The sequence below is a fragment of the Vidua macroura genome, chromosome 13 (genome assembly GCF_024509145.1).
Source record: "Vidua macroura isolate BioBank_ID:100142 chromosome 13, ASM2450914v1, whole genome shotgun sequence".
Lineage (NCBI taxonomy): Eukaryota > Metazoa > Chordata > Aves > Passeriformes > Viduidae > Vidua > Vidua macroura.
Window position 1 is genome coordinate 18,155,919 of NC_071583.1, and position 23,771 is coordinate 18,179,689.

Here is a 23,771-nt window from a genome sequence, read left to right on the forward strand (position 1 = left end):
AAATTTATTTTCCCATCTGGTTCTATTTAATAGAAAACCAGACAATCCCCAGAGTATTGATAAGTTTTCTGCATGTGAAAACTGGATGGACTGATCAACCACCTGTAAATTCTCTTTCCTTTATGGAAATTCAGGTTTTTAATGCACATCTGTAAAGGTCAGGCATTTTCTGTTATTTAATGTGTGATTAAATTATTGTTCATTATGATTACTATCAAAGTTCATGTTTTTCAGATGGTGGAACTGGGTTTTGGTGATTTTTGTGCAAGGGGATGTTTGGTTGATTGGTTTTTCCACTTCTAATTAGCTATAAGAGGCATAGAGGAGGCAACAGAAATAGAAATGAGAGTGGGTATATGTAGAAACCATGGAATAGGTGATGGGTTTCACACTTTGTGGTTGAAATTCATGCACGATGGCCAGGCAAAAACAGGCATGAGAGGCAACTCAGGCCACCAGTGGAGGTGTTTTTAAGAAATGTGATTAATTTTGATTAAAAGAGTAAAGCTGTTAAAAAAGGTGAAGAGTTTTGAGGATCATGTGGTCAGAATCATTGACTATTACTATTGGCTTGGTGGGAGAAAGGATTGAGATGTGAGGAAAAATCTGTTGATAAATGATTTAAGTGTGCAGTAGAGGACATTTTCCAAGTGTACAGGTGCTGCTTAGACTGAAGAAAATGTAACTCTGTTTCCTTAAACCTAAAAGGTGAGGTTTCAGCCCTAAGGCAGTTGCTTTAAGGCTTTTAATGTTGGCCCACCCCATGTAAATCCCAGTGTTGGGTCTAATTTGGCTTTTTGAACTAGGGACATTGCCTTGGAACTGGAGTTTTCCTACATGATGGACTCCAGCCCAGGCAGTTTCTGTCCTGTTTGCTCTGTCTGCTGCTCTCACAGAGCCAGTCTAGGACCAAGAGGCAGTAAAACCTGAGTTTAACACATCTAACCCAAGGTAGCAGCTCTTGGGTGCCATTAATTACAGGCCTGCTGTTAGGTGCAATTTCTCTTTTGAAATGAAAAATGCTCAGCTTGGTTGTTGCTCATGACAGTTTGGGGAGTGTTTGCCAAATGTATTGAAGAATTCATTAGAAATGTATGAAATCTCTTAATCTGCTCCTAATGTTTGCCAGTTTGGTTTAGAAGTTGTCCCTTTGTCCCTGTGGTCTGGGCTCTGCTGATATTGGTAACGGGAGAAATGCTGAGGCTTTCTTCACAGCAAACTCAAACAGAATCCTTGCACCCAGACTATATTTAAACTAAATTAGTTGTTGATTAAAGTAAGTTTATAACAATTGCTGTGTCTAATTACTTTGATTATATAGGTTACTTGTCAACAGTTCTTGTTGCACTTAAAGCTGGGATGGTGCCAGAATAAATCCAACCGTTGCCAGTTCCCTGGGGCTGTACAAAAGGACAAGAGTGCAGGTTTTTAGTGGCCATGTCTGCAAAGGGAATAGGGAATATTCCAAATTTAGAGCTAAATTGTCATGAAATGGCATGTTTTAAGGGAGTGTAGGAATGGGTTTGATCAATAACAATAGGAAAGTCCATAAATACAGATGAATAATATAGTGCAATAAATATGCCAAGACTCCTCTGAGGGAAATGTGGAGAAAAATCTGTGCCAGTAAAATTCAGTTTAATCTCATCTGGAAACAGCAAGGCTGGAGGATCCTAATCATAACTAAGAATTGACTTAGTTATGATTTGTATGACATTGTAGTGTCATAACAAGGCAGAGTTCATTCTTAGCACTGTGGTGTGGTGCATTAATGTACCCCTGGTTAAATCCAGCCACGAATTATTGTCATTTGGAATGGAGAGATTTTTCATAATTAGTTTTGTTTTTTAAATTAAAAGACTTCCAGCCTTCTGTTTTAATTATTTTTGTCTTGAAACATAGACTATTTATTACAAAAGGAAAAAGTTCCAATGAGAGAACCAGAAAGTTAGGAGATGGTGAGGAATAATTCATATCTTTAGGTTATGGAGTCACTGCTGAACTGTGGTGTATAAATGTAACATCTCTGTCAGTGTTTGGTTCCTTAGAATAGGTATTGTTAAATTACATGTGCAGGACCTTATGAATAGATATTGTTAATTTTTAAAAGTTGTCAGTTGTTTTATTTATAGTTTGAAATCCGAAAACCTTGCTCTGGTCCAAGTTAAATTAATTGCATTGATAAATGTGGTTAAATTTAGCTTTGTTAACTACTTCTGCTAGAGCTATCCCTCTTTTTATCTGGTTTTGGAGTTGAAAGAAATAGTAATTTTTGTTTGAGTTAGTGGTGAGGGTGGTCAAACATTGGCACAGATTGCTTACAGAAGTTGTAGAGTCTCCTTCTCTGCAGATATTCAGAATCCCACTGGACACGGCTCTGAACAACTCTCTGATTTTTCAAACATTGTGTACAAACCTGACATGTGCATCTTAAGCCAGTGAGAAGAATCAACAATTCTCATGTTTGTAGAAGTATTTTTTGCCTTTTTTTTTTTAAAGCGAACGAAAGGCAGACACGTCCTTCAAATTAAAAGGACAATTGAATTATTTGCTCTTAAAATCGAGGAGTTTTTATTAAAAAAACTCATTGTGAATGTAAAAATGGGTGAGATACAAAGAGAGTGGGAGTGTGGACTGTCACACCAGCCTCTCAGTCTGTTCTTCATGCCTGATTTCCCCTCCTTCCAGAGCCACTCGTGGGGGAATTCATGGGCTGTATCCTTTTTTTCCCTGTCCCTGTTCTGTGAGCTGAAAGGAGCACGAGTCCATATTCACTGAGCCACATCAGCGCTGCTCCCTCAGCTTTGCTGCTGGGAAATGTCACCCTGACCCGTTGCATAATTCCAGCTGGCCCCCTCTCAGGGGAGGATTGCCTTGCTGGAGTTGCAGGCAAGATGCTGAAATGCACCATTTTTATATCAATTTATAGCTGACCAAACTTGTCCCCACCTCGAGCAGCAGCAGCAGCACGATGTGGTGCCACAGCACTGCCTTTGATCATTTTCAGGGCGTTTTCAGATAAACCATTCAATGATTATCCTCCCAGAAATGAATAATTACCCTGCATCCCAGCTAATCTGAGGCAGGAAGCCTTTGAATATCTTCCAGCTGTTGTGGGAGAGCTGATGGTGCCAGTTGTACCTGGATAAATCCATCACACATAAACATGCTCTTAAACTGATGCAGGAATGAGACAAAAATTCCTGCTACCTTTTTCCTAGGAAGCTTGGGCAGACCTGATATTTAAATAGGTTTAATAACCATGAGGGATATTCACCATGGGGTAATTCAGGAGCCTCAGCAGCCACTAGTGTTGGTTCTCCCAGCTTTTACAGAGATGGGGCAACTGAGAGGTGTCTTAAAAGATTTTATTCCATTATCAGTCTCGATGAAGGGTGAGACACAAGAGATGTACAACTCAACGTTATTCCATCAGAACCAACCTATTTCCTGGTTGCAATCCCTTAGAAATGTTCTTCTGCCTGTTAGATTTTGCCCCACAATGCTGCTATTATTTCTAATACCAATCACCTCTATTTTTTCCCCACGTGGTCCTGCTACAATGCATCTTTCACAGCTGATGCATCCCATCAAAAACTCACTTCTATTTTTATTCCCGACTGAAACAATTTATGTCTCCCCCATACTATAATAAGTCTTTACACCACAAAAAACCAAATAATCACTATCTTCCCTTCACAAATATGACAGTAATCATAAATTCACTTTACAAACACAATCTAACTCCTCCAATTCCTATAAAAACACCCATAAGTACTACTAAATTCCAATCACTCAACCAAACACATAAAAAATTATAGTAACATCTACACCAATATCCAACATACCTGTAATATTAATATTATAATTATATCTATATATAATTATACCTATATATATATATTAGTACCTATAATATCAACTATTTTACCACAATATATTAAACTACAAATCAATGATAGCCATTCACTACTAATACATTCTACCCAAAAACCATCAAAAACTAAACTAAAACTCTCACACTAGAGCAACCTCTTAATGTAGAACTTTGTTATTATGAAATAATCTTGTTTGCATTTTTGATTCCTCTCTTCAGATTTTACATCCCCTGTGGGTGTTTCATTGTGCTTTCATTTTAGGTTGTCTAGATGTGGAATGAGCTGGCAATTCCTTACCTGCCAGCCAGGGTTTGGAATAAATTGCCTTGGTTTTGAGAGGCATTTGGTGGTGGCTGCTGATATCTTAAGAAATAGTGAGAACATGAGCTGATTTCTCTGGTGCCATTTTTCCCATGAGATGGAACTGCTGTGGATCTTGGGGTTTTGTGCGTGATGGGAAGCAGAAGGAATTAGCTTCTATATCCCATTTTCTTGTGTTCTCAGACTAGAAATATGGGGGACACATCAATAAAGGGCAGCTCTGGTGAAATTTTAGCTATTTATTTAACTATGTGACTGTTTATAATTTACCTCTCTGCGTTCTCCTTTGGTTCAGTCCTGTTTGATGCCTGGGAATGCTGCTGATGTGCTGGATTTACTGATGCAATCAGTAAAACCCAATTTTTTCTCTTGATCCAATTTTGAGTTCAAACTTTCTGATGTTACAACAGCTCCGTGACCTCCTGTCTGCTACAGAGATGTTTAAGTGTCTAAATCATGTAGGAAATATATAAGGGGGAAAGGGAGAGAGCTGGCAATACAGTGGGAATTAGCAAAAACCACTTTTCCTTCTCCCATCACCTGTTTGATTCTTCCTCTCTGAAAATTCGTGGCACTGTTAGAGGTGAATGTTGTCTTTTTTTTTTTTTTTTTCTCTTCTCTGTCAGAAACTCTTCACAATCAAAGTTCCTGTTTAAGCCTATAATTATTTTATTTTGAAGAAGCTGTATTAACACTTCTACAAACATTTTTCTGTCTTCTGTACAAGCACTGTGTAACACCATTATGTACCACATGTAACAAATCCAATAATATTTGGAAAATATATCAAATCTCAGGTACCAGGGCATGTAAAGCATCTGCTAAAGGGTTTCCAAGCATTTTTTGTTGTCTGGTTTCGAGCTAATTTCCAAATGTATGAGCCATAGGGCTTTGAAATTGTGGATGTGCAATCATTGGACCCAAAAAATGGTGCAAACTTGTCAAAGTCAGGGATTCAGAAGCTCACTCTCCTTAAGTTTTTGGGAACTGAAATGAAGTAAAGGGAGAGATCTGTATCAGCTCAGTGTAAAAATATTTTTAGTCTTTTCAAGTTTAAAAGGAGATCAATTTACTTTCTGATGAACAGGTGAATATAGGTGAATGGGAACACTGATGTGAACCTACTCAGCACTGTGCAAAAGAGTAGGAAAAAACCACCAAAGCTTCAAAGTTTGAAGTGTTGGGCTTTAAAATGCAGTGAGGGAGCTCAGGACAGTGTGAAAATCCTGCAATCTGGGTCTCCTGGTGCCAGGGAGGTTACACAACCAGCCCCAAGTCCATGACTGTTCTCCAATCCCTTCTGCTGACCTCAATTCAAGCTGACTTTTGACTTTATTTTAACTGAATTTCAGCAGCCCTGTACCTTGCAGTGCTGGTTCTGAGCTGGGAAGCAGCTGTGTGGTACCACAAATCATCCTGTAAAGCAAGCAACTTGTTCACCATTAGCATGGAAACCTCACAGAAACTTCCAAACTCTGTGAGGACAAACTGTCATCAATGCTATTGTTCCAGGTCTGCCCTCGAGGCTGCAAGGATCCCAGGCTGCAGAGATAGAAAAGCTGATTTTTATTCCCACATAGAGACCCCGTGGAAATAAATTCACAGCATTTTAAGGGTGCACAGCTGCTGCCAGGTGTTTGTAGGGAATCTGTTCTTATCTCAGTCAGGGGTTGATATATTTCTGATTTTCCTCCCTGTACCATCTCAGGGGGAAGGGCTAGTGAGCCAAGAGGCTCCTTTTTTGGTTTCCAGCTGGGGTCAAACCATTGCTCTGGCTCCAGAGTCACAGAGAAATTCTAAACACAAATTCTGAACCAGCTGAGGGCTGGTATTTCACTGCCATCCTCTTGCCAACAGAGCTTCTGGAACCGTTTCCCATTTTGTAATGGGAAACTTTATTTAGTTGAGAAAAGTTTTCCATTCTTAATCCTTGGCTAAAAAAGACACCCCTTTCATTTGACAGCTTTCCTCTAAGATAAACAGGCAAAATCTCTGTTGTTTTAGCTTGAAGTCATTTGAAGGAAGCTGTATCTGCAAAAAGCTGGAACATTTGGTTATATATTGGGATGTTTTAATCTTGCTTTAGGTGTCTTACATTAAAATATTATTAAATTATGTTGCAAGAGAATATCACTGATAGGACCACAGTCCTTTAGTAGTTCTTTTTGCAGTATTAGGAATTAAAAAATAAAAATATCACGTAGTTTGAACAGCATTCATCCTTCTTGGTTGTTTTAAATTTTACATATAACATATTTAATTATACAGAGAAAAATTCCTGTGCATCCTGGTCCATTTTGTCTCTTGTTTGAGTAATTAGAGTATGAAGTGGAAATCTTTTGCAATTTAATTTTAAAAAGTTTTTGTTTTCCTCTGTTTTCCTGTTGAGATGCTGGGTTGAAATAGAAAACTCAATAGTGATACAGTATTCTAGCACAGCTTGTTTTCCATGTTAATAAATGCTATTTAATGTCATTGTTATTCTAAAGGAGTAGTTCAATCTTTAGAACACAAGAGAGTTACATACAACATCCAGATAATATGGAAAATCCTGACATTTTAATGTGGAAGGACTTCTTGGGTCTTCTTGCAGAGAAGGGGCAGTGAGAAAAGGGAGGTTTAGTAAAGACTTAGGACAAAAATGGGAATTACTTCCTAATTTAATTTTACAAGTTGGGGCACCTCTTTAAATTATGCCCAGAATGTTATCTTTCTTCTTAAACCCTTTTATTAGTCAATTATTTCCCGGTGAAAAATTCAGAAAATTCCCTTTGTAATCCAAACTCAGTATCAGGTCAATACTGGCTTTGGATTGGTATTTTTAAGCCTTGGTAACGCAGCTGTAGTTTGACCTAGAAACCTATTTTGATCTGCTGGGTGTAACCACGGCTTTTTAAACATCTGTCTGGGGGTTCTTCTGCATGGCAGTAGCTGCTTGCAATTGAAATGCTGTGGGTAAATAATCCAAAGGCTCGGGGGAAATGTTTGAAAAAATTTTGCAAGGGTCATGACTGGGGGAAGATCCTGGCTCGGTCCCTTCCAAGCAGGTGATGGAACAGATTGCAGGTGACCTGTGGGGAGCAGAAGGTCCTTGCTGGAGCTCCCTGTGGTAAATCCCAGCTCAAATCCTTTCCCTCTCCCCTCTTCCAAGGGTCATGATGCCTTTTTGGGACTACCTAAAAACAGAGGCCAGACAGAATTAAGAGAATAAAAAGCAGTTCTGTTTATTGAAGGGCCTTCAGGTACACTTAGGGCAGACAAAGCCCCCAGGGCCTACACCCAAAATGGACCACGGGTCAGGGGTTTTATACTTTTATAAGTTTGGTCCATTTGCATATTGAGGTTAATCTTCCAATTCCAGCCCCAGGCAATGAAGTCATTTCCCCCAGGTTTGCTCCCCCAAGTCCCTTTTGTTCCCATCCCTGGGGCCTGAGGCAGTGAGGTGTCCTTGAGTGCCAGGCCTGGAGAGGAATTGTTGTGTCTGCCCCAAATGGGAAAGCTGCAGCTGCCCCTGAGTGTGGAGTTTGGAGTTACACACCAAAGAACTGCAGGAGTGCAAAGAGATGGAAAATACACAAGCTGAAATCCTAAGGCATCAGTTCCATCCTCTGAGGGGTCACTGAAGCTGCTCCCAGCCAACCCTTCCAGAGTAACCCCATCGGGCTGTCCTTGTTTTCCAGGTGCCATGAACCGCAGAATTCAGCGAGAAATAAATTTAGCTCCAGCCCAGCAGGAAGTTTCAGAGGCAGCAGCTTCTGCAAGGGATTGTCAAGAACAATCTGCAAGGAGGCTGCTCCTGGCATATAGATTTTGAGCTGGAACAGTGCAGGGAAGGAAGTGCTCCGTGCCAGCTCTCAGCACCATATGCTTGCCCCTAATGTAATGCACAAAGAATATGGAGACAGCAGCTGCTCTGCAGGGAGGTGGCCACTTGTTAGATTTTGAAACCTTTCCGAAGTGTCTGTTCCTTTTCTTTTCACGGGTAATTTTTTTCCCCCTTGCTTACGTATTTGCATTCAAAAGATGTTCCCTGAAAGAAATCTATTTTTAGGCCATGGTAAGAACAGGGGAGTGTGATCTACTTTTTGTTGAAATAAAGGGGATTTTGGAAGGACTCTGATGGCTAGTTTTTTTGTGTTGAAACATGTGGGCAGGTTTTTATTTTCTTGATTTCCATTGGCATCAGGTCATGATGAAATCATATCTATAAATTAATTATTGTCTAGAATTGTCTGACTTTGATGGAAAACTCTGTCTTTCTTTGGGTTCCAGGAGTGTTCCAGTAGCCTGGCCACATTCACATTTAATTCAATGGCAATTTTCATTGAGTTCAGTGGCAAAGAGAAGCATAAATGAGGATTTAGATCTAAAATGAGAGGAGTTGGATTTAATATGCCCAGAGGAATGGATCTTCTCTGGCAACCATCACTACCCAGGCACTGATGGTGGTTCCTGTCTTGCTTTGAGAAACCTGAAGTTCTTGGCAGATTTCAGGAACCCTGTGCCTGCAATGCCAGGAAAACAAAGCTTATTTAAGTAAACAAAACTGGATTTTAATAGGTATTTTTTTTGACTCTTGAGAGTTTCACATCCACTGAATTCCAGATACACCTCACTACGAGCACTCCCATTTTGATTTAGGGATTCTTAAGTGAATTTAGGAATCCAGAGGGAAGTCACATCACAGCATAATTAGGTTACAGCAGGACAAGTTGTTATAGCAGGTAAAAAAATTAATGTATCTCACTGGCATTTTTGCTGAATGTCAGTGTTTTACAGTGACCCTGGAGTGATGTTAAAATGTCACAGCAACACCACAGTGACCCATATTAGTCAGTAAAAATGATGGTTCACATAAAAGAAAGATGTTACAATCCTTTTTGGAAGGATAAATCTCTTTCAGACAGAGATTTTTGGGTTATTCTCTGTTGTTCTTTGTAGCTGCTTCTCTATGAAAAAAGAATGGCATTAGTCTACTTGTCACCAGGTATCAATCTTCCTGCTGGTACGGAGGTGATTCTTTTGGAAAACTGAATGTTTATTTGTTTACTTCAGTTCTAGACCAGTCTGTTATCTATCTGACCTTCATTTTTTAAACCAGCTGCAATGGGTGGTTTTCTGGGATAATTAATTACCAATGCTCAATTAAAAGGTCCCCTTTTCCCTTTTGGTGGCCATACTTGTTGCAAGAATCCAAATCCAGTAGGATGGCTGATTTGCAGCTTTAATCTTTCCCTTTGTGTGCCCTCATCCCAGTGAGGGGCGATGTAGGAAGTTCTCTCTATTAGGAATCCCATTTCTGAAGTAAATTGGATTTTAAAGTGAAATTAAACACGGATTCTGAATACGGTCCTGCAGTCCTAATTCTGCAAAATGTGAGGTAAATGTTTAACTCACATTGAAAATGATGACTTAGAGTCTTGGCTTGAGCCAAATCAAAATCTGTTTTCAGTGCAAAATATAGCTGTGAGATGATTTCCTGGTTTTATTCCCATAAGGGAAGTTTAGCCCTGGCTTAAGGAACACTTTTTAATTCTACTGAGCATAAGAAAATGTAAGTTATCAATAGTTTATAGCTCACACATTGGCCATTTGATGTCTGGGGCCCTGGCACAGGAATATTTTGTTTGGAGTGTACAACACTCCCAAGAAAGTTTGTAATTAAGTATTTATTTCTGTTTTGAAAGGGAATTTAAAGTCTTCCTTGTCCTTCCTTCTCTCCTTCAGAAGGACTGAAAATTGGTAGAAGTTGCAGAGTGTTCAGCCTACTCCATTTTCTCTAACATACATAGAATTTATTTGTCTGAAGCAGCAGACCAAAGTAATTCTAGAAACGGGTACATTTAGATACAGGACTATTATTCTATAGATTTTTTTCACTGAGATTTGTTGTTATGGTTGGATGGAGATTTATTTTTATATAAAAAATGCCTGGCAGGAAAAAAATAAAAAAGATAGAGCTTTCTTTAACTCACTTTTTGAGCTGTGAAAATCAGCAAAGCAGTGGAATTCTAAGCAAGAGAGAAAAGGAAATCCTCTGTTTGTGACAAGTGAGAATTGCTTGGTTTTCAGCCTGAGGAAAGTAACTTCCTTTTTAATGGATTGCCCAACCATCACAAGCTGCCAATGTCTAATTTAAGAAGAAAGAAATGCAAGAGACCAAATGTGGCAAATAATGTCTAGAGAAATGTTTCTCCTTGTGAGGAGATGCTTCAGGTCTGTTGGAGCTCCATAGAATTTTTACCTTGCTTTTAAAAACTGGAAGACTTGTGGCTGCACAGATCAGATATTAAACTTCTGAATTGTGAAGTCAGAGAAATTAGAGGAATTAATCTCCAATTTTTTTTTCTCCTCTCTCCAGCCACCAGAAAAAGAGGGCGGGCTGCCTCGCCAGGTGGGCAACAAGACAGAGTGTGGGCTCCTGGGGTTTGTCCTGGATCTGAAGCAGGATTACGAGCCCGTCAGGAGCCTCATCCCCGAGGAGAAGCTCTACAAAGTTTACACCTTCAACTCCGTGAGGAAGTCCATGAGCACGGTCATTAAAATGCCAGATGGCAGCTTCCGCATGTACAGCAAAGGAGCCTCCGAGATTGTTCTCAAGAAGTGAGTGCACTGCATCCCTGGCCTTGTTTTTTCCAAAATTCAAAGCATCCTGACACTAATATGTGGGAATTCTGGGCTTTGGACTTTGCTGCCTGCACCAGAAATGTGACACACCTTAGCAGTATGAGCTGCTATTATTGTTTTTTAATTTTTTAAGTGCTTCTGGGAAATTTCTGGCTTGTTTTTCTTAGCAAAGAATTGGATCTGCTTTTGGTAATTTACAAATGGATTCTTTAAGTTCCACCCATTTGGAAAGTAAGCACTTTTCAATTTAACTGTAAGCTATCAGCTCATTGATTATTGAGAAAATAATGCATGAGGGGCTCTTGGTGTCTGTGCAATAAGTTACAAATTCTCTCTGATATTTCAGTTGTGAATCTGCTAGAAATTCACAGCAGAAACTTAAAACCTGACATCAGAAAAGGAAAGCATTGACTGAAATGAGCTTATACAGGAAATACTATGGCAGTCATGCAGATGCACATTTGATGCCTTTTTGGGGCTACCTAAAAACAGAGGCCAGACAGAGTTCTATTTATGGAAGGGCCTTCAGGTACATTTAGGGCAGACAAAGCCCCCAGGGCCTACACCCAAAATGGACCACGGGTCAGGGGTTTTATACTTTTATGAATTTGGTGCATTTGCATATTGGGGTTAATGTTCCAATTCCAGCCCCAGGCAATGAAGTCATTTCCCCCAGGTTTGCTCCCCCAAGTCCCTTTTGTTCCCATCCCTGGGGCCTGAGGCAGTGAGGTGTCCTTGAGTGCCAGGCCTGGAGAGGAATTGTTGTGTCTGCCCCAAATGGGAAAGCTGCAGCTGCCCCTGAGTGTGGAGTTTGGAGTTACACACCAAAGAACTGCAGGAGTGCAAAGAGATGGAAAACACACAAGCTGAAATCCTAAGGCATCACACTCAGTTTTTATTCTCTTTTCCTTGTCCAAACCAGGTGTTCCAGAATCCTCAACGCCGCTGGGGAACCGCGGATCTTCAGGCCCCGCGACAGGGACGAGATGGTGAAGAAAGTGATTGAGCCCATGGCCTGTGATGGGCTGAGAACCATCTGTGTGGCCTTCAGAGACTTCCCCAGCAGCCCCGAGCCTGACTGGGACAACGAGAACGACATCTTATCTGACCTGACTTGCATCTGTGTCGTTGGCATTGAAGACCCAGTAAGGCCAGAGGTACATCCAATTTTTATCTTATATAAACCTGGACATAACCGGAATGGCAGGTTTCTTACGGGTTTTACCTCTTTTTTTAATTAGGTTGTTCAAAGAAGCTGAAAATCAGCTTTGGAAATGGCTTTTACTTGATAAAAAGCCAAATAATTAAGGTGATAAAATTCAACTATATTTAAATAAAGGAATATAGGGCTTTTTGGACTGCAGGACTGAGATGATCAGCAGAGGTTTTGTAATGCTCCCACACATTAAAGAATTTTCCTTTAAGCAGTGCAGTGATGTACAACTCTGAAGGAAGGGAAGACAAGTGCAGTGATTAAAATTGCCATGATTATAGTGACAGTTTCCAGAGAAACTGGAGTTTTTGCCATTTATCGTAATAGTTGTCACTTTACTTAATTTTGTACCCGGTGACTACCCAGGAAAACTTGTTTTTAATGTTGTATTTGAACAAGGAAAGGTTGCAATTGTCATGGATATCACAATTACATGGCTTGTACAAATATATATAAAATTTCAGCTCAACTCACCTGCGTAAATCAGTAGTAGGTGTGCACATTGGAAGCACATCCCTGCTTCTACACTTGTAAATTACATTCCTACAGAAATACAAAGGGTCGAGTTAGAGAATTCTGATCTCTCTATTTGGTGCTTGATAACTAATGAAGAATTAATTCCATGTTAGCGTTTGGAAATGGTGACAGTAACTTTGGAACTAACACGACACAACCCCAGGCACTGATTGCACAACTGTGCCTTGCCTCAGAATGGATTTTATTGCGTTTTTTCCCTCAATATGAAGGTTAAAATAAAAAGTAAATCTTGTGTCGGTGACAACTGGATGATAAACTCCTTATCTCCACAAAGAGCAGATAAACAGCATCCACTTTATCTGTCATCAGATGGTCTCCTGCTGCTAATCCATCTGTCCCCACGCCTGACATTGCAAGGCTTTCAAAATGTTCGAAAATGTCCTTTAGAAGTTCTGTCTGCAGTGCTCCTTTAATGCTCCAGCTCACATATATGGATATTTTGCAGAAAATATAGATATTTTCAGAAATATTTTGTCAGTGGCCACTGGAACTGTGGATCAACCCTCTCTTACTCCTAAATTAAATCATGATCCACGTTAGAAAACGTCTTTAAGTCAGGTTCCGTGTGGTGCGACAGACTGAGGGATTGGGGAGCAGTGGGATTTGCAGTCATTATGGAAAACAGCTGCAAACTCTCCTTTCATGTGATTGTTAGGAGGGTGTTTTGTAAGAGAGCTGCTCTTATCTTGCAGGGAATAATTTTTTGGGAGCTTGAGGTAAAAGTGAATAATTCTGCTAAAAATAGAGGGCAGATTTGACTTCTATGTAAAGAATCAAAGAGATGAAGGCAGGAAAACATCTTATTTCTAAATAAACACTTGAATATTGTATTGAATTTCTTAGGTTAACACCAGAACATGCAGGAACATTTCTATTTTAGTACAAGATGCATGATAAAATATTTGCAATTTCATAATTTTAGCAAAATTTGGACATTTGGGATTTGGACGTTGGGTTTTTTGGTTTTTTCCACCTTGTCCCTTTTGACTGTTTTGAAGTGGCAATATCATCATGAAAATATTGAAACCAATATTTAAATTATTACTCTTGTGCACATTATAAGAAGCAGTACCTTAGGGAAAATAAATGTACCAATAAACCCTGAGCCAGGAGAAAAACATAAAGTTCAGAAAACTCTCTAAGTTTGGAATATCTGACTTGGTTGGAGTATTGCAATGTGCACGTGTGAAATCCCCATTGCTGATGTAAATAGCAAGATGTTGAGCACTTACAGGGAATATTTTGCCAAAATGAAATCTGCTCATTAAATTGACTCCCCATTGTAGCTTATGCATTTTCAAAGTGCTTTCTGTAGGGGGAAAAAAAAAGAACACAAAAATTAGAATTCTTACTAAAAGTGCTGTTTTATCAATATTCGCAATATTCACGGGTGTCAGGTTTTATTTGGATGGAGGTGATAAATCAGGTAATTCCAATAAAAATGTTCCAGTCCTTGCAGCCTTTACTTTCCCTTCAGTTACATTCCTGTGTTTTCTGGGGAAGAATCAGGATTCTCCTTTTCCCTGAGGTGGTGTTGGGCTGTCCTGTGGATCCTGTGGGACATCCTGTGGGCTCCTGTGCATCCAGGAGTGATCCCACATGGGAACAGCAGCTGTTTTGGAGGAGTCCTTCCTCCCTCCTGCTTCCAGAGATATTCTTGGGAAACTCAGGGAGCTTTCTGGCACTCACATCTCCCCCATACACTAAAAAACCCGTTTTGAATGAGGTATTTAACAGCAAATGTTGAGTTTTATCTGGAATGCCCACCACGGACACCCATGGCTTTTCCATATTCCCAGGTAATTCAGACACCAGCTTAGCCATCAGCAGCTGCTGGATTTAGCAAGCAGTGAACTACTTGCTTGATATTTATATTTGGTGGGCGTGCTTTTTATTTTTCTTTGATAAATACACAGGAAGAGAACAAACAAAGTGATGCCCTTCTCCTGCAGAGATTCTCTGTTGATCCTGACACTCTTTCTGGCTTGATTTTAATGAGCCTGAACTGGCTCACACTGATCTGCCAGAAAACGCCTCCAGTCTGTTATTTCTGGGAGGTGAACGTAAATCCCTTCCAAATATCTCCTATTTATTTGTCACCTGATTGGGAAAGATATTCCTGCATTGGATTCTTTGTGCATGCGTGCTTACATTGGAAATTTTGCTTTGCAGAGGGAAAATAAACCAAAAAATTGTGAAATGTGTACTTAAGCTCTGCAAAACTGATGGAAAATATCTGCTTCCTCTGCCCACTCAGTCTGCCAACACTCTTTCTCCCTTACAGCAATAAAAAAAATATGAACAATATTTTAACTGTAATTACTGTACACACTATTAAATCAGATACCACCCACCAGCTGTCCAGAAAATGACAGGAGAGGAAAACAGAATGATTTCTCCAGTTAGATGTGAGTTTGAGACGTGTTTGCAACTGGGGCTGTCCTCCCCTGACCTTGTTCAATGGGACTGACCCTTCATGGGAATAACATTTTTTTTGCTGCTTGCACTGTAATTTATTTTTCTCCTCCACGGTCCATCCATTGGGCTGGTTTTCCAGATTTCCATCTAAACCTGTCCTGTCCTATGCACGAGGGTCACCACAGCTCCAAGTGGGTACCAAAAGCATTTCCAACGGACAAATGGGATTTAGGCAGGATTATGAATGTGGAAACTGGGGAGATCAGGGGTCATTTGCTTGAGGAACAGATTGGACCTGATCATACATTTCCCTATAGAAACCTAGGTCACATCACTAAAAGCCTTCAGGTGGAAATAATTTTTCCAGGGTGTACAATTTGTGGGGAAAATATCCCCAGTTAGAGGGGAGGAAATGGGAAGATAAAGCTCTGTCCCTGAATTCTGCCCTTGATGTTGTGATCTGTGTTGACAGAGTCCTGCAAACAGCACGTCCTGTGGACACACTCAGGGTGGAGGGATTTTCCTGGGAATCTGGGGAAAAGTGCTGCTTTTCACTGAGGTGTTGGGTTAGGGAGGCATTTTGGAAAACAGGAACTCCACAAACTGCCTTTAGTCAATATTCACAAACATGGTGTGAAATTATTCCCAGGTTGGGAGAACCATTTCTGTGGTGTGGTGGAGGGCTTGAGGGTTTTCAGTGCCTTCCTGGCCCCAGGAAATCCCTTAAAGCTCAAGGTTTGCCACAGTGGCTCAGAGCAAGGGTTGTCATAAATGCCCTCAGTGGTGTCCCCTGCTACAGAGGAAATGAAAAAATCTAGAAATGCATAAAATTAGCAATGTAATGTTGGAGATGGTGTCTCCTTTTGTCAGCATTTTCTGCACTAATGGATGAGATGAATCCACTCAAACTGGCATTGAGTTGCACAACACATTTATATCTGTGCTGGAGGTTGTGATCAGCAAGGTGCACTGAATACACACAGTAATATCCATTTTGATACCTTTTCTTAAACAGCTGTGTGTTTTTAAAATATTTTTTTAATAATTGTGCATTGCCATTTTCGGAGCAGGGCAGTTCATTTCCCTGTAGTTCTGTGAAGAGCTTCAGCCTTCATGATGAATCCTGGGGTGCTCTAGACTCTTGTAGGTTAAAAATGAAATTTAGAGAAGTGGTGCTGTGCTGAAGAATGACATCCAGGCTGTTCTGGACATGTTAAACACATTCCTTATTCTCTCACTTTAAATAATATTGCTGTTTTTCTCCTGAAGAAATAATGCTTTCATGGCAATAATGCAAAATAATGCAAAAATGTGATGAGACGGAATTAATTGGTTAGTGATATTTACTTAGAAATTATAATTAATTAGGATGTAGTTTAAGGGAACAGAATTTTTTTCCCCATCTGAAACTGAGCTATAGACATGGACCCTTTCTATAGCCTTCATTTACTGAAGCACTGTATTAAAACAGCTTTATTTAATTACTAGAAATCTATCTTTTCTTTTCATTCCTGAATTTATTATTTTTTTAAAAAAAGATGTGTATGATGCCAAGTCAGAATGGAGCCCCTACATTAATCTCACAGCCCCTGTTATATCCTGAATATATCTCTCTCCCTGATATATTTTGTGTGCAACAGAAGTTTATCTCATGCATGAAAAGGCATAAGTAAAGTCAGGCTTCATTTTAATGATTTTCAAATACATAAAATACTAATTTTAAACTCCTATATTTAGGAATTCCACCTGTTGATAAGCATGAATTAAGTAGTGCTAAATCACACTAACTTTTAAAATCTTGTTGAAAGGAAGGTTTGGATCAGAAGTAAAATAATTTTCTGTACAGAATGTTGGTATTCTCCATTCATATTTACATGAATGGAGTAGTTATGTTCAGCTTGCTCAAGGTCAGAAAAGCTGCAGAGCACTCATTTTTATTCAGTCCAGGAGAAAGTTGAAGGAACTGATCTAAAAGATATTTTTTTACTTGATAAAAGATTTGCCTTGCCTGTGGAGTGACCCCAACTCCACAACAATCAAGTAACAATAAAACACTTCTGATTCCTCTTCCCACTTCAGGCATTTCTTAGCCTGAATTTTTTCTGGATAGGAACACCTGCCTTGTGTTTTATGTCTGATCCAGGAGTTCTCTTTGCCTTTGCCTTGCTTCTGTGTGATGCCTTGGAGAGCCTCTAGAGCAGGGGGCAGGCAAGGTTAAGAGAATAAAGTGGGTATTTATCCAAGCCCTCAGCAGGCACAGCTTGGGCAGGCACAGCCTCCAGAGGCTGCACCCGAGCTGGGCCATGGGCACGAGTTTTTCACACAATTCTCAGTTTGGGCCATTTACACATCAGGGGTTAATGCTCCAGTTCCAGCTGCAGGTGATGAAGTCATTTACCCCCAGTTTGCTCCCCCAGCTCACTTCTGTTTATACTTTTTGGGGCCTGAGGCAGTGAGGTGTCCTTGAGATTCAGGCCCAGAGAGGAATTGTTGTATATCTTATAATGAACACCATTTATTAGTATGGCAGCACCTATGTGTAATTAATAATTGTGTCTGACCAAAATGTGAACACAGTAACCAGCACTCTGTATGGAATTTAGAGTTATGCACTAATGCAGCACAGGAATTGAAAAATACAAAAGCTAAAATCCTAAGGGATCACCTGCAGGTGCCAGAAGCCATCCGGAAGTGCCAGCGAGCCGGGATCACCGTGCGCATGGTCACCGGGGACAACATCAACACTGCGCGTGCCATCGCCATCAAATGTGGCATCATCCACCCCGGAGAGGACTTCCTCTGCCTCGAGGGGAAGGAGTTCAACAGGAGGATCCGAAATGAGAAGGGAGAGGTAAATAAAACCCGGTGAAAACACCAAAATATTCTCCTGCACTGGTGTGCGCCTCATAACAGTAAAGACCGCTTGGAAAAATTCCTACTTTCTTCTCCCACTAAATATTTGTTATTCAAAACAGCGGTGAAATTCCACTCTTTACTCCTCCAGGATCAGTTTAGTGTTGGTCTAATTCTGCAGTTTTTAGAACCACTGCACTACTCCACAAGAAGCCAAAACTAAGCCCATTAAAGCAGGTTTATGGCAAGGAGGAGAGGGAACTCAACAGCAATTTTGCTCCTAAAATGCAATCTGTACTGAGAACCAGCTCCTCTCATTTCTTTAATTTATTCCACTTTCTCTAATGTACTCACAGCAATGATTTGCATAAAAAAAATCTGTCCTTTGGAAGATTTTTAACTCCTCATCAAAGATGGAGCTCACTCACAGTTCTAAAAAAGAAAAATCTCTGCTGGCTCTTAAGTCCATCATAACTTTGTGAACACAATCATTTGCTCCCTGCATGGATGGGTGTAATCCTGGGAATGTTACTAAATGCAACAATTTTGGCTTTGCTCCTGTTGCTACACAAGAAGATCTTGCCATTATTGGTGCTAAATGAATATTTGGGTTCTCCTGTGGAGCAGAGCAACAAACTTGTGAACAGGTTTGATCAGCTTTGAGAAACTCCAGTATCCTTTATCTAGAATGACAATTCTGGGTGGAATTATCCATAAAGATGATAAGAAAGGCTGGTTAGGTATTGTGGAAAAATGTACCTGTGTTAGCCAGCAGCTGAGCTCTGTTAGTACTGGCCTTGTCTTCACTTGCAGCATCCATGGCTGCTGGAATTTTTCTGTGCTTTTAGAGAAAAGCTGCAGGTTTGAGCAATGAGGGGAATTTTCTGACACAATAACATAAATTCTGCTCATCACAGGCCAGGGGTTTTACTCTTTGGGTTCTTTTTTTGTGTTCCCTCCCTGCAGATCGAGCAGGAGCGGATTGACAAAATCTGGCCAAAGCTCCGGGTGCTTGCTCGCTCTTCCCCCACGGACAAACACACTTTGGTGAAAGGTGGGTGCAAACTGCTTGTGGGGGGGTTGAAATCAATGATAAAGTTGTTGAAGCACATCATCTGCTTTGATTTCACTGTTACCAACCCACCTGAGTTGTCATCTTTAACTGTACATCCCTACACTACACAAGGAGTGCACTCTCGTGTTTGTGTTCTACCTCAGCCTTGACATGGAAAATAATAGGAAACTCCTTGGCAGGAATAAGAGAAATAGCAATAAGATGCCTGGCAAGTGGATCTAGGCAATCTCATATTTGCCTTGTGACTTTTAACTGGAATGAGGCTCGAGCTGGGAAAGGAAAATGTGCATTTGGTAGGAAGAAAGAAAATATTGCTGGGAAACAAGATATAAACAAGAGAGGACATAGATTTTTTTTTGTCTTTGCCTGCACTGCTTTATGAGGGAAGCAAGAGCAATCTCATTCAGAGTGAATCCAGTCACTCTAGTGCATCTCTTCTCCCAGAATTATCCTAAAGAGTATTCCAAGAGAAAAAAACCTTTTCTTGTCACAGCAGCAGTTATTGGGATGGTGGAACTGGAGCTGCCCAGTGCAGATGGGGATTTTCAGCCAATTCTATTTTCCCTATAGGCTAATCTGTCTGATTTGCATTGGCTTCCTTTAGATTCCTGTATTTTTAGAATCTGCCCTGTAGGAAGTGCACCATACAAACTCCATTCTCTCCCCACGCTGTCTGCAGATGGAATGCTCCCATTAAAGATGGTTTGGTTTGCAGTTTTCTTCTTTCTTCTGATGACTTGACATCTTATTCAGTTGACTTTGAGGCTCACGCTTCACGGCTGATGAAATCAGGCAGTTTCTGAGCAGGAATAACATCATTTTTGGCCATGCTCAGGTAGAAGCCCTGTCAGCAGGTTGCTGTTTCCTGATGAAGAAAGAGCTGGAATACTTTGCTAAGGCCCTGGAAAGTCCAGAGAGTCCCTTTTAGCAATTCTTGGAGCAGCTAAAGTTCAGGCTAAGATCCAGCTGATCACACACCTGTTTTCAGCTGTTGACTACTCCAATATTAATCCACATTTAGGCAGGAAATCCATTAGGTTTTGTTTCTATGATTCCATACATGACTGATTACAATGGCTTTTGAGCATCATGCAATTTTAAAAACTGCCTAAATGACTCTAGAGCAGAAGTCCCATTGTGAACTTGAAGATTGGATCAGTTGGGTCCTTTGGGCTTGAGACCAGGTGGAAATGGATCATTCCAGGGAACTCTGGCATGGTGCTGGAAGGGGCAGCTGGGGACAGAATGTATCATCTCCATCCCACCCTTTTATATATAATAGAAATTAAAAATAAATATAGTATTTGTATAATATAATATAAAATAACTATAATATAATATTTATATCTTATAATGTACACAATTTATTAGTATGGCAGTACCTATGTGTAATTAATAAATAATACACATTTAGGGGAGGTGTGCTCCAAAATCATTTTCCAGCAGGGGTTTTTTCAAGATTGGAAAGGTTTGGAGGGTCAGTGTTAGACCTACACAAGGACAGGTGAAGTCTCCTCACCAGTGCATCTCAAACCCTGTGTTCCAGGACCCTGTTCTCAGAGAACAGCCCTTGTTCAGCCCAACAGCTGATTTGTTTCAGAAACACAACAATTTGTGCTTCATTAAGTGGATTAACCAAGTCCCTCAGGAGTGCTCGTCTGAATCATTCAGGATTTTCCTTCAAGAGGAGCAGGAAACCTTTGCCAGGGAAATTGAAATCAATAGAGAGCTGGAGAAAAAAGGAACAGCAAATTGTTGATGGTTTGTAGCATAAGCACTTTGACAGTCCAAAAGATATTTACTCCTACTGAATGCCATATGCAAGTACCACAATTAATGTTTTAAAGATGTGACAAGGTCGAGAGAGCAATTAAGTGTCTTAACAAAGTTCGAGAATGAGTCTGTGGAAATCATGATGGAATTTTTTGGCTGGTAATACTCCAAGGGCCATTAAAAGTTACAAGAAACTATTTAAATGTTCACTAGTTTTGGGCCTCTTGTTAAAATGTTATGTTTTTCTCAGACACTTGAGGGATTGAGAGGATTTTCTCCCCTTTGATGTATTCTATCTGCTCTAGGCTAAAAGCACACATCAGAAAATAAACTTTTTTTTTTATATTTAATTTTTAATGACATACAGCTGCTGGAGGGAATCTCTTTTCCCCTTAACATAGCACAATCCCACCCAACAGAAGGATCATTTTGATTTTTCACTTTTGTTTTCACTGCTGCTTAGGGACCAGAGAAAGGCATGGTTCAGCACTTCAGCCTGGGCAGACACTTGCAGTCAAATATCTATGACTTTGAAGTAGAGGTAGATTGGAAAAACACCCATCAGAGTGGTTTATCATCACAAACTGCTTCAGTGAAACCAAAATCTCAGTCCCACTAAAATACACTTTGGGAGGGGTTTTAAAACACCTGTTGGTATTATTTTACATTTTAAACTCTATTTCAAAGTATAACAAGTAAAATGACATATTATTTATACTGATATGAGGTTACAGTGCTATTGCTGAAATAATTCAAAATTGTCAGTTTATCTTTTAAAAACACTGCAGGAAACAATTGTTTAACACTGATGGGAAATATCATCAGAAGGAATAGAAAAGATCAAAGAAATACTCAGTTAACCAATTAAAGACGTGGTACCTTCCAATATATTTAAATTAGACTGGATTTTTTTTTTTTTTGTGATATTGTAAACAGCTATTCTCATGCAGGGATAATTTGTTATCAAACAGAAAGGGAACTTTAAGAAGAAAAGATTTTCAGTAATTACCCTTAATTACTCAAATATTTCAACTATTATTACATGGCATGGTAGTATGTTCATAACCTCATTAATGTGGAAAGCTGTGAGAAGGGTAGAATAATCAAAATACAGACAATTGTGTGAATTGATATCCTGAACTTCGGGGAGGAATTTTCACTTAATTCCCAATGCTGTCTGTAATGGAACTTTTTTATATAAACCTTTAAACTTCTATCCAGGCAGGTACCCAAGCATGTAACTGAAATAAATTTGAGCTTTCTCCTTCAGACAGACTTTGCAAATTCTTGTTACATTAGCGGGGAGCTTCCAGAAGTTTGGAAGTATTACAAACTTACCTGAAGAGGACGTGTTTATGAAAATAAACGTGGCTGTACCTATGTTTAGATTGTGAAAGAAACACAAATCTGTGTGATCTCTGGGAGGATCAGCTTTCCTGCCTCTCTAACCCTGAACTGGGCTTCAGCTCTGAAATCCTCAGCTGGAGATGAATTTTCCTGCCTGTTTTAAGCAGTAGAGGCAGAAAGAAATCTCTAAACCAGGATTTTTTTTTTCCTCCCAGGAGTTTCTAACTGATGCAACTCTAAGGGTGACGAGCAGGGATTGTGTAAATAGAGCAGCACTTGTCCTGTGACAAAGGGAGAACCTGAACCTGGGGCTGGCTGTGATGGGTTTGAGCTGAGCCACGGGTGCAGGAGAGACATTGTTGGTTGAAATTCCCTGAGTTATTATCCTGAGTGGATTTGATTTAATGCTTGCTTAGTGTTAGATGGGAGGAAGGTGGGAGATGTAGGATATATTTCAGTTTTGTATCTTGTATTTTGTACTTTTTATGGCAGGCTTATGCATTCACAGCCCTTCTTGACAGCTCTGCATGGTTGTTTTGAATCTGATCTTCACCCTCATCTGACACAAGCTGCTTGCTCTGAGAAACTTGTGTCTTATGCAAGCCACAGGACAAATTCCTGCCCAAATATCCTAACCAAATTCCTGCCACATCAGCGGGATCTCTGTGTGGAGCACACTGTCATGTTCTGCTCGAGGTGTGCTCCTGGGGCTGCTGAATGAAATTCTTTCTGACAGAAGAAAGTCATGGCCAAACAGCTCAACATGAGGGAAGAGGCCAATGAAAGAGCAAAGGCTGTTTTGGCAGGAAGCTTTGCTGAGAGTAGAAGAATTCCCCATGAAAACCTTAATTTTTATTAAAATTCTGTATGTAAGCATTCAACTGGAGTAAAGCTATATAGTTGGAAGAAATCTCCTGGTTATTAGACATGATTAATTATTACTGGAGCTTCTTTTGAGCCACTTGGACTGAGTGCAAAGACCAGGGAATGTTCTCTTTACTGGCAGCCTGTTAGCTCATGCCCTCAGTCACATTTTTCCCTGATCACATCAGAGATTAATCCCCACAGCTCAAAGGGAGAGTCCTTGCTGGGCATCCTTCTTCTCTTTGGTCTCCTCATACTGTGAATTTTATCTGAGCACATTTCTCAATACTGAAGAAAATTCTTGAGGTGAAACCTTATCACAGCCATTAACAGAATATTAAAAACAAACATTAATGTGTTTGGAAGGAGGCATGTGCTGGTCAGAAGGTAAACATTCAGCAATGGGAGGAAGCAGGGAGGAGGAACAGATTAAAAAGAGCAGGCAGAAGTCAGGGAGAGTTGGCAGAGCTGTGATAAATCCTCTGAATCCCAAATAATCGTGGCTGCTCCATTTTAGAAATTTATCTGACATGGGAGATGGGAGTTTTGCAAAGTCCTTCTCTCTTCCATGGGTAGCACTGAAATCCATCCCCAGAATTCCACGTATTTCCTGTGGCACTCCCAGTGGGCACTGCAGGGGAGGTCTAGGGCTCATGTGCTGATGATACCTGAGACCTTTCTATGTCTGGTTTTCCATGGCTGCACTCAGGTCTGTGCTCTGGGCTCATCCTGACTGCAGAGTTTGGATTTTGGGATAAAAGTGTCTCCTAAACCTTGTGAATGACTTGGCAGCACGCAGGAGTTGGCTGATGGAGGGCAGCTGGTGGCACAGTCATCAGCACAGTCACTATTTCTATCCATTTAT

The 23,771-nt window shown here is 40.2% G+C and overlaps 1 protein-coding gene across 5 annotated transcripts in view; it reads left to right on the forward strand.

Moving 5' to 3' along the window:
- The window catches only part of ATP2B2 (ATPase plasma membrane Ca2+ transporting 2), a 399,188-nt gene that overhangs the window by 336,107 nt on the left and 39,310 nt on the right, over positions 1 to 23,771 (forward strand). For all 5 annotated transcript variants that reach the window (XM_053989799.1, XM_053989800.1, XM_053989797.1 and 2 more), the window contains 4 exons: positions 10,561 to 10,802; positions 11,749 to 11,983; positions 17,666 to 17,845; positions 18,814 to 18,901. In XM_053989799.1, coding sequence (XP_053845774.1) covers positions 10,561 to 10,802; positions 11,749 to 11,983; positions 17,666 to 17,845; positions 18,814 to 18,901 — 745 coding nt within the window. The remainder of the gene's footprint in view (positions 1 to 10,560; positions 10,803 to 11,748; positions 11,984 to 17,665; positions 17,846 to 18,813; positions 18,902 to 23,771) is intronic.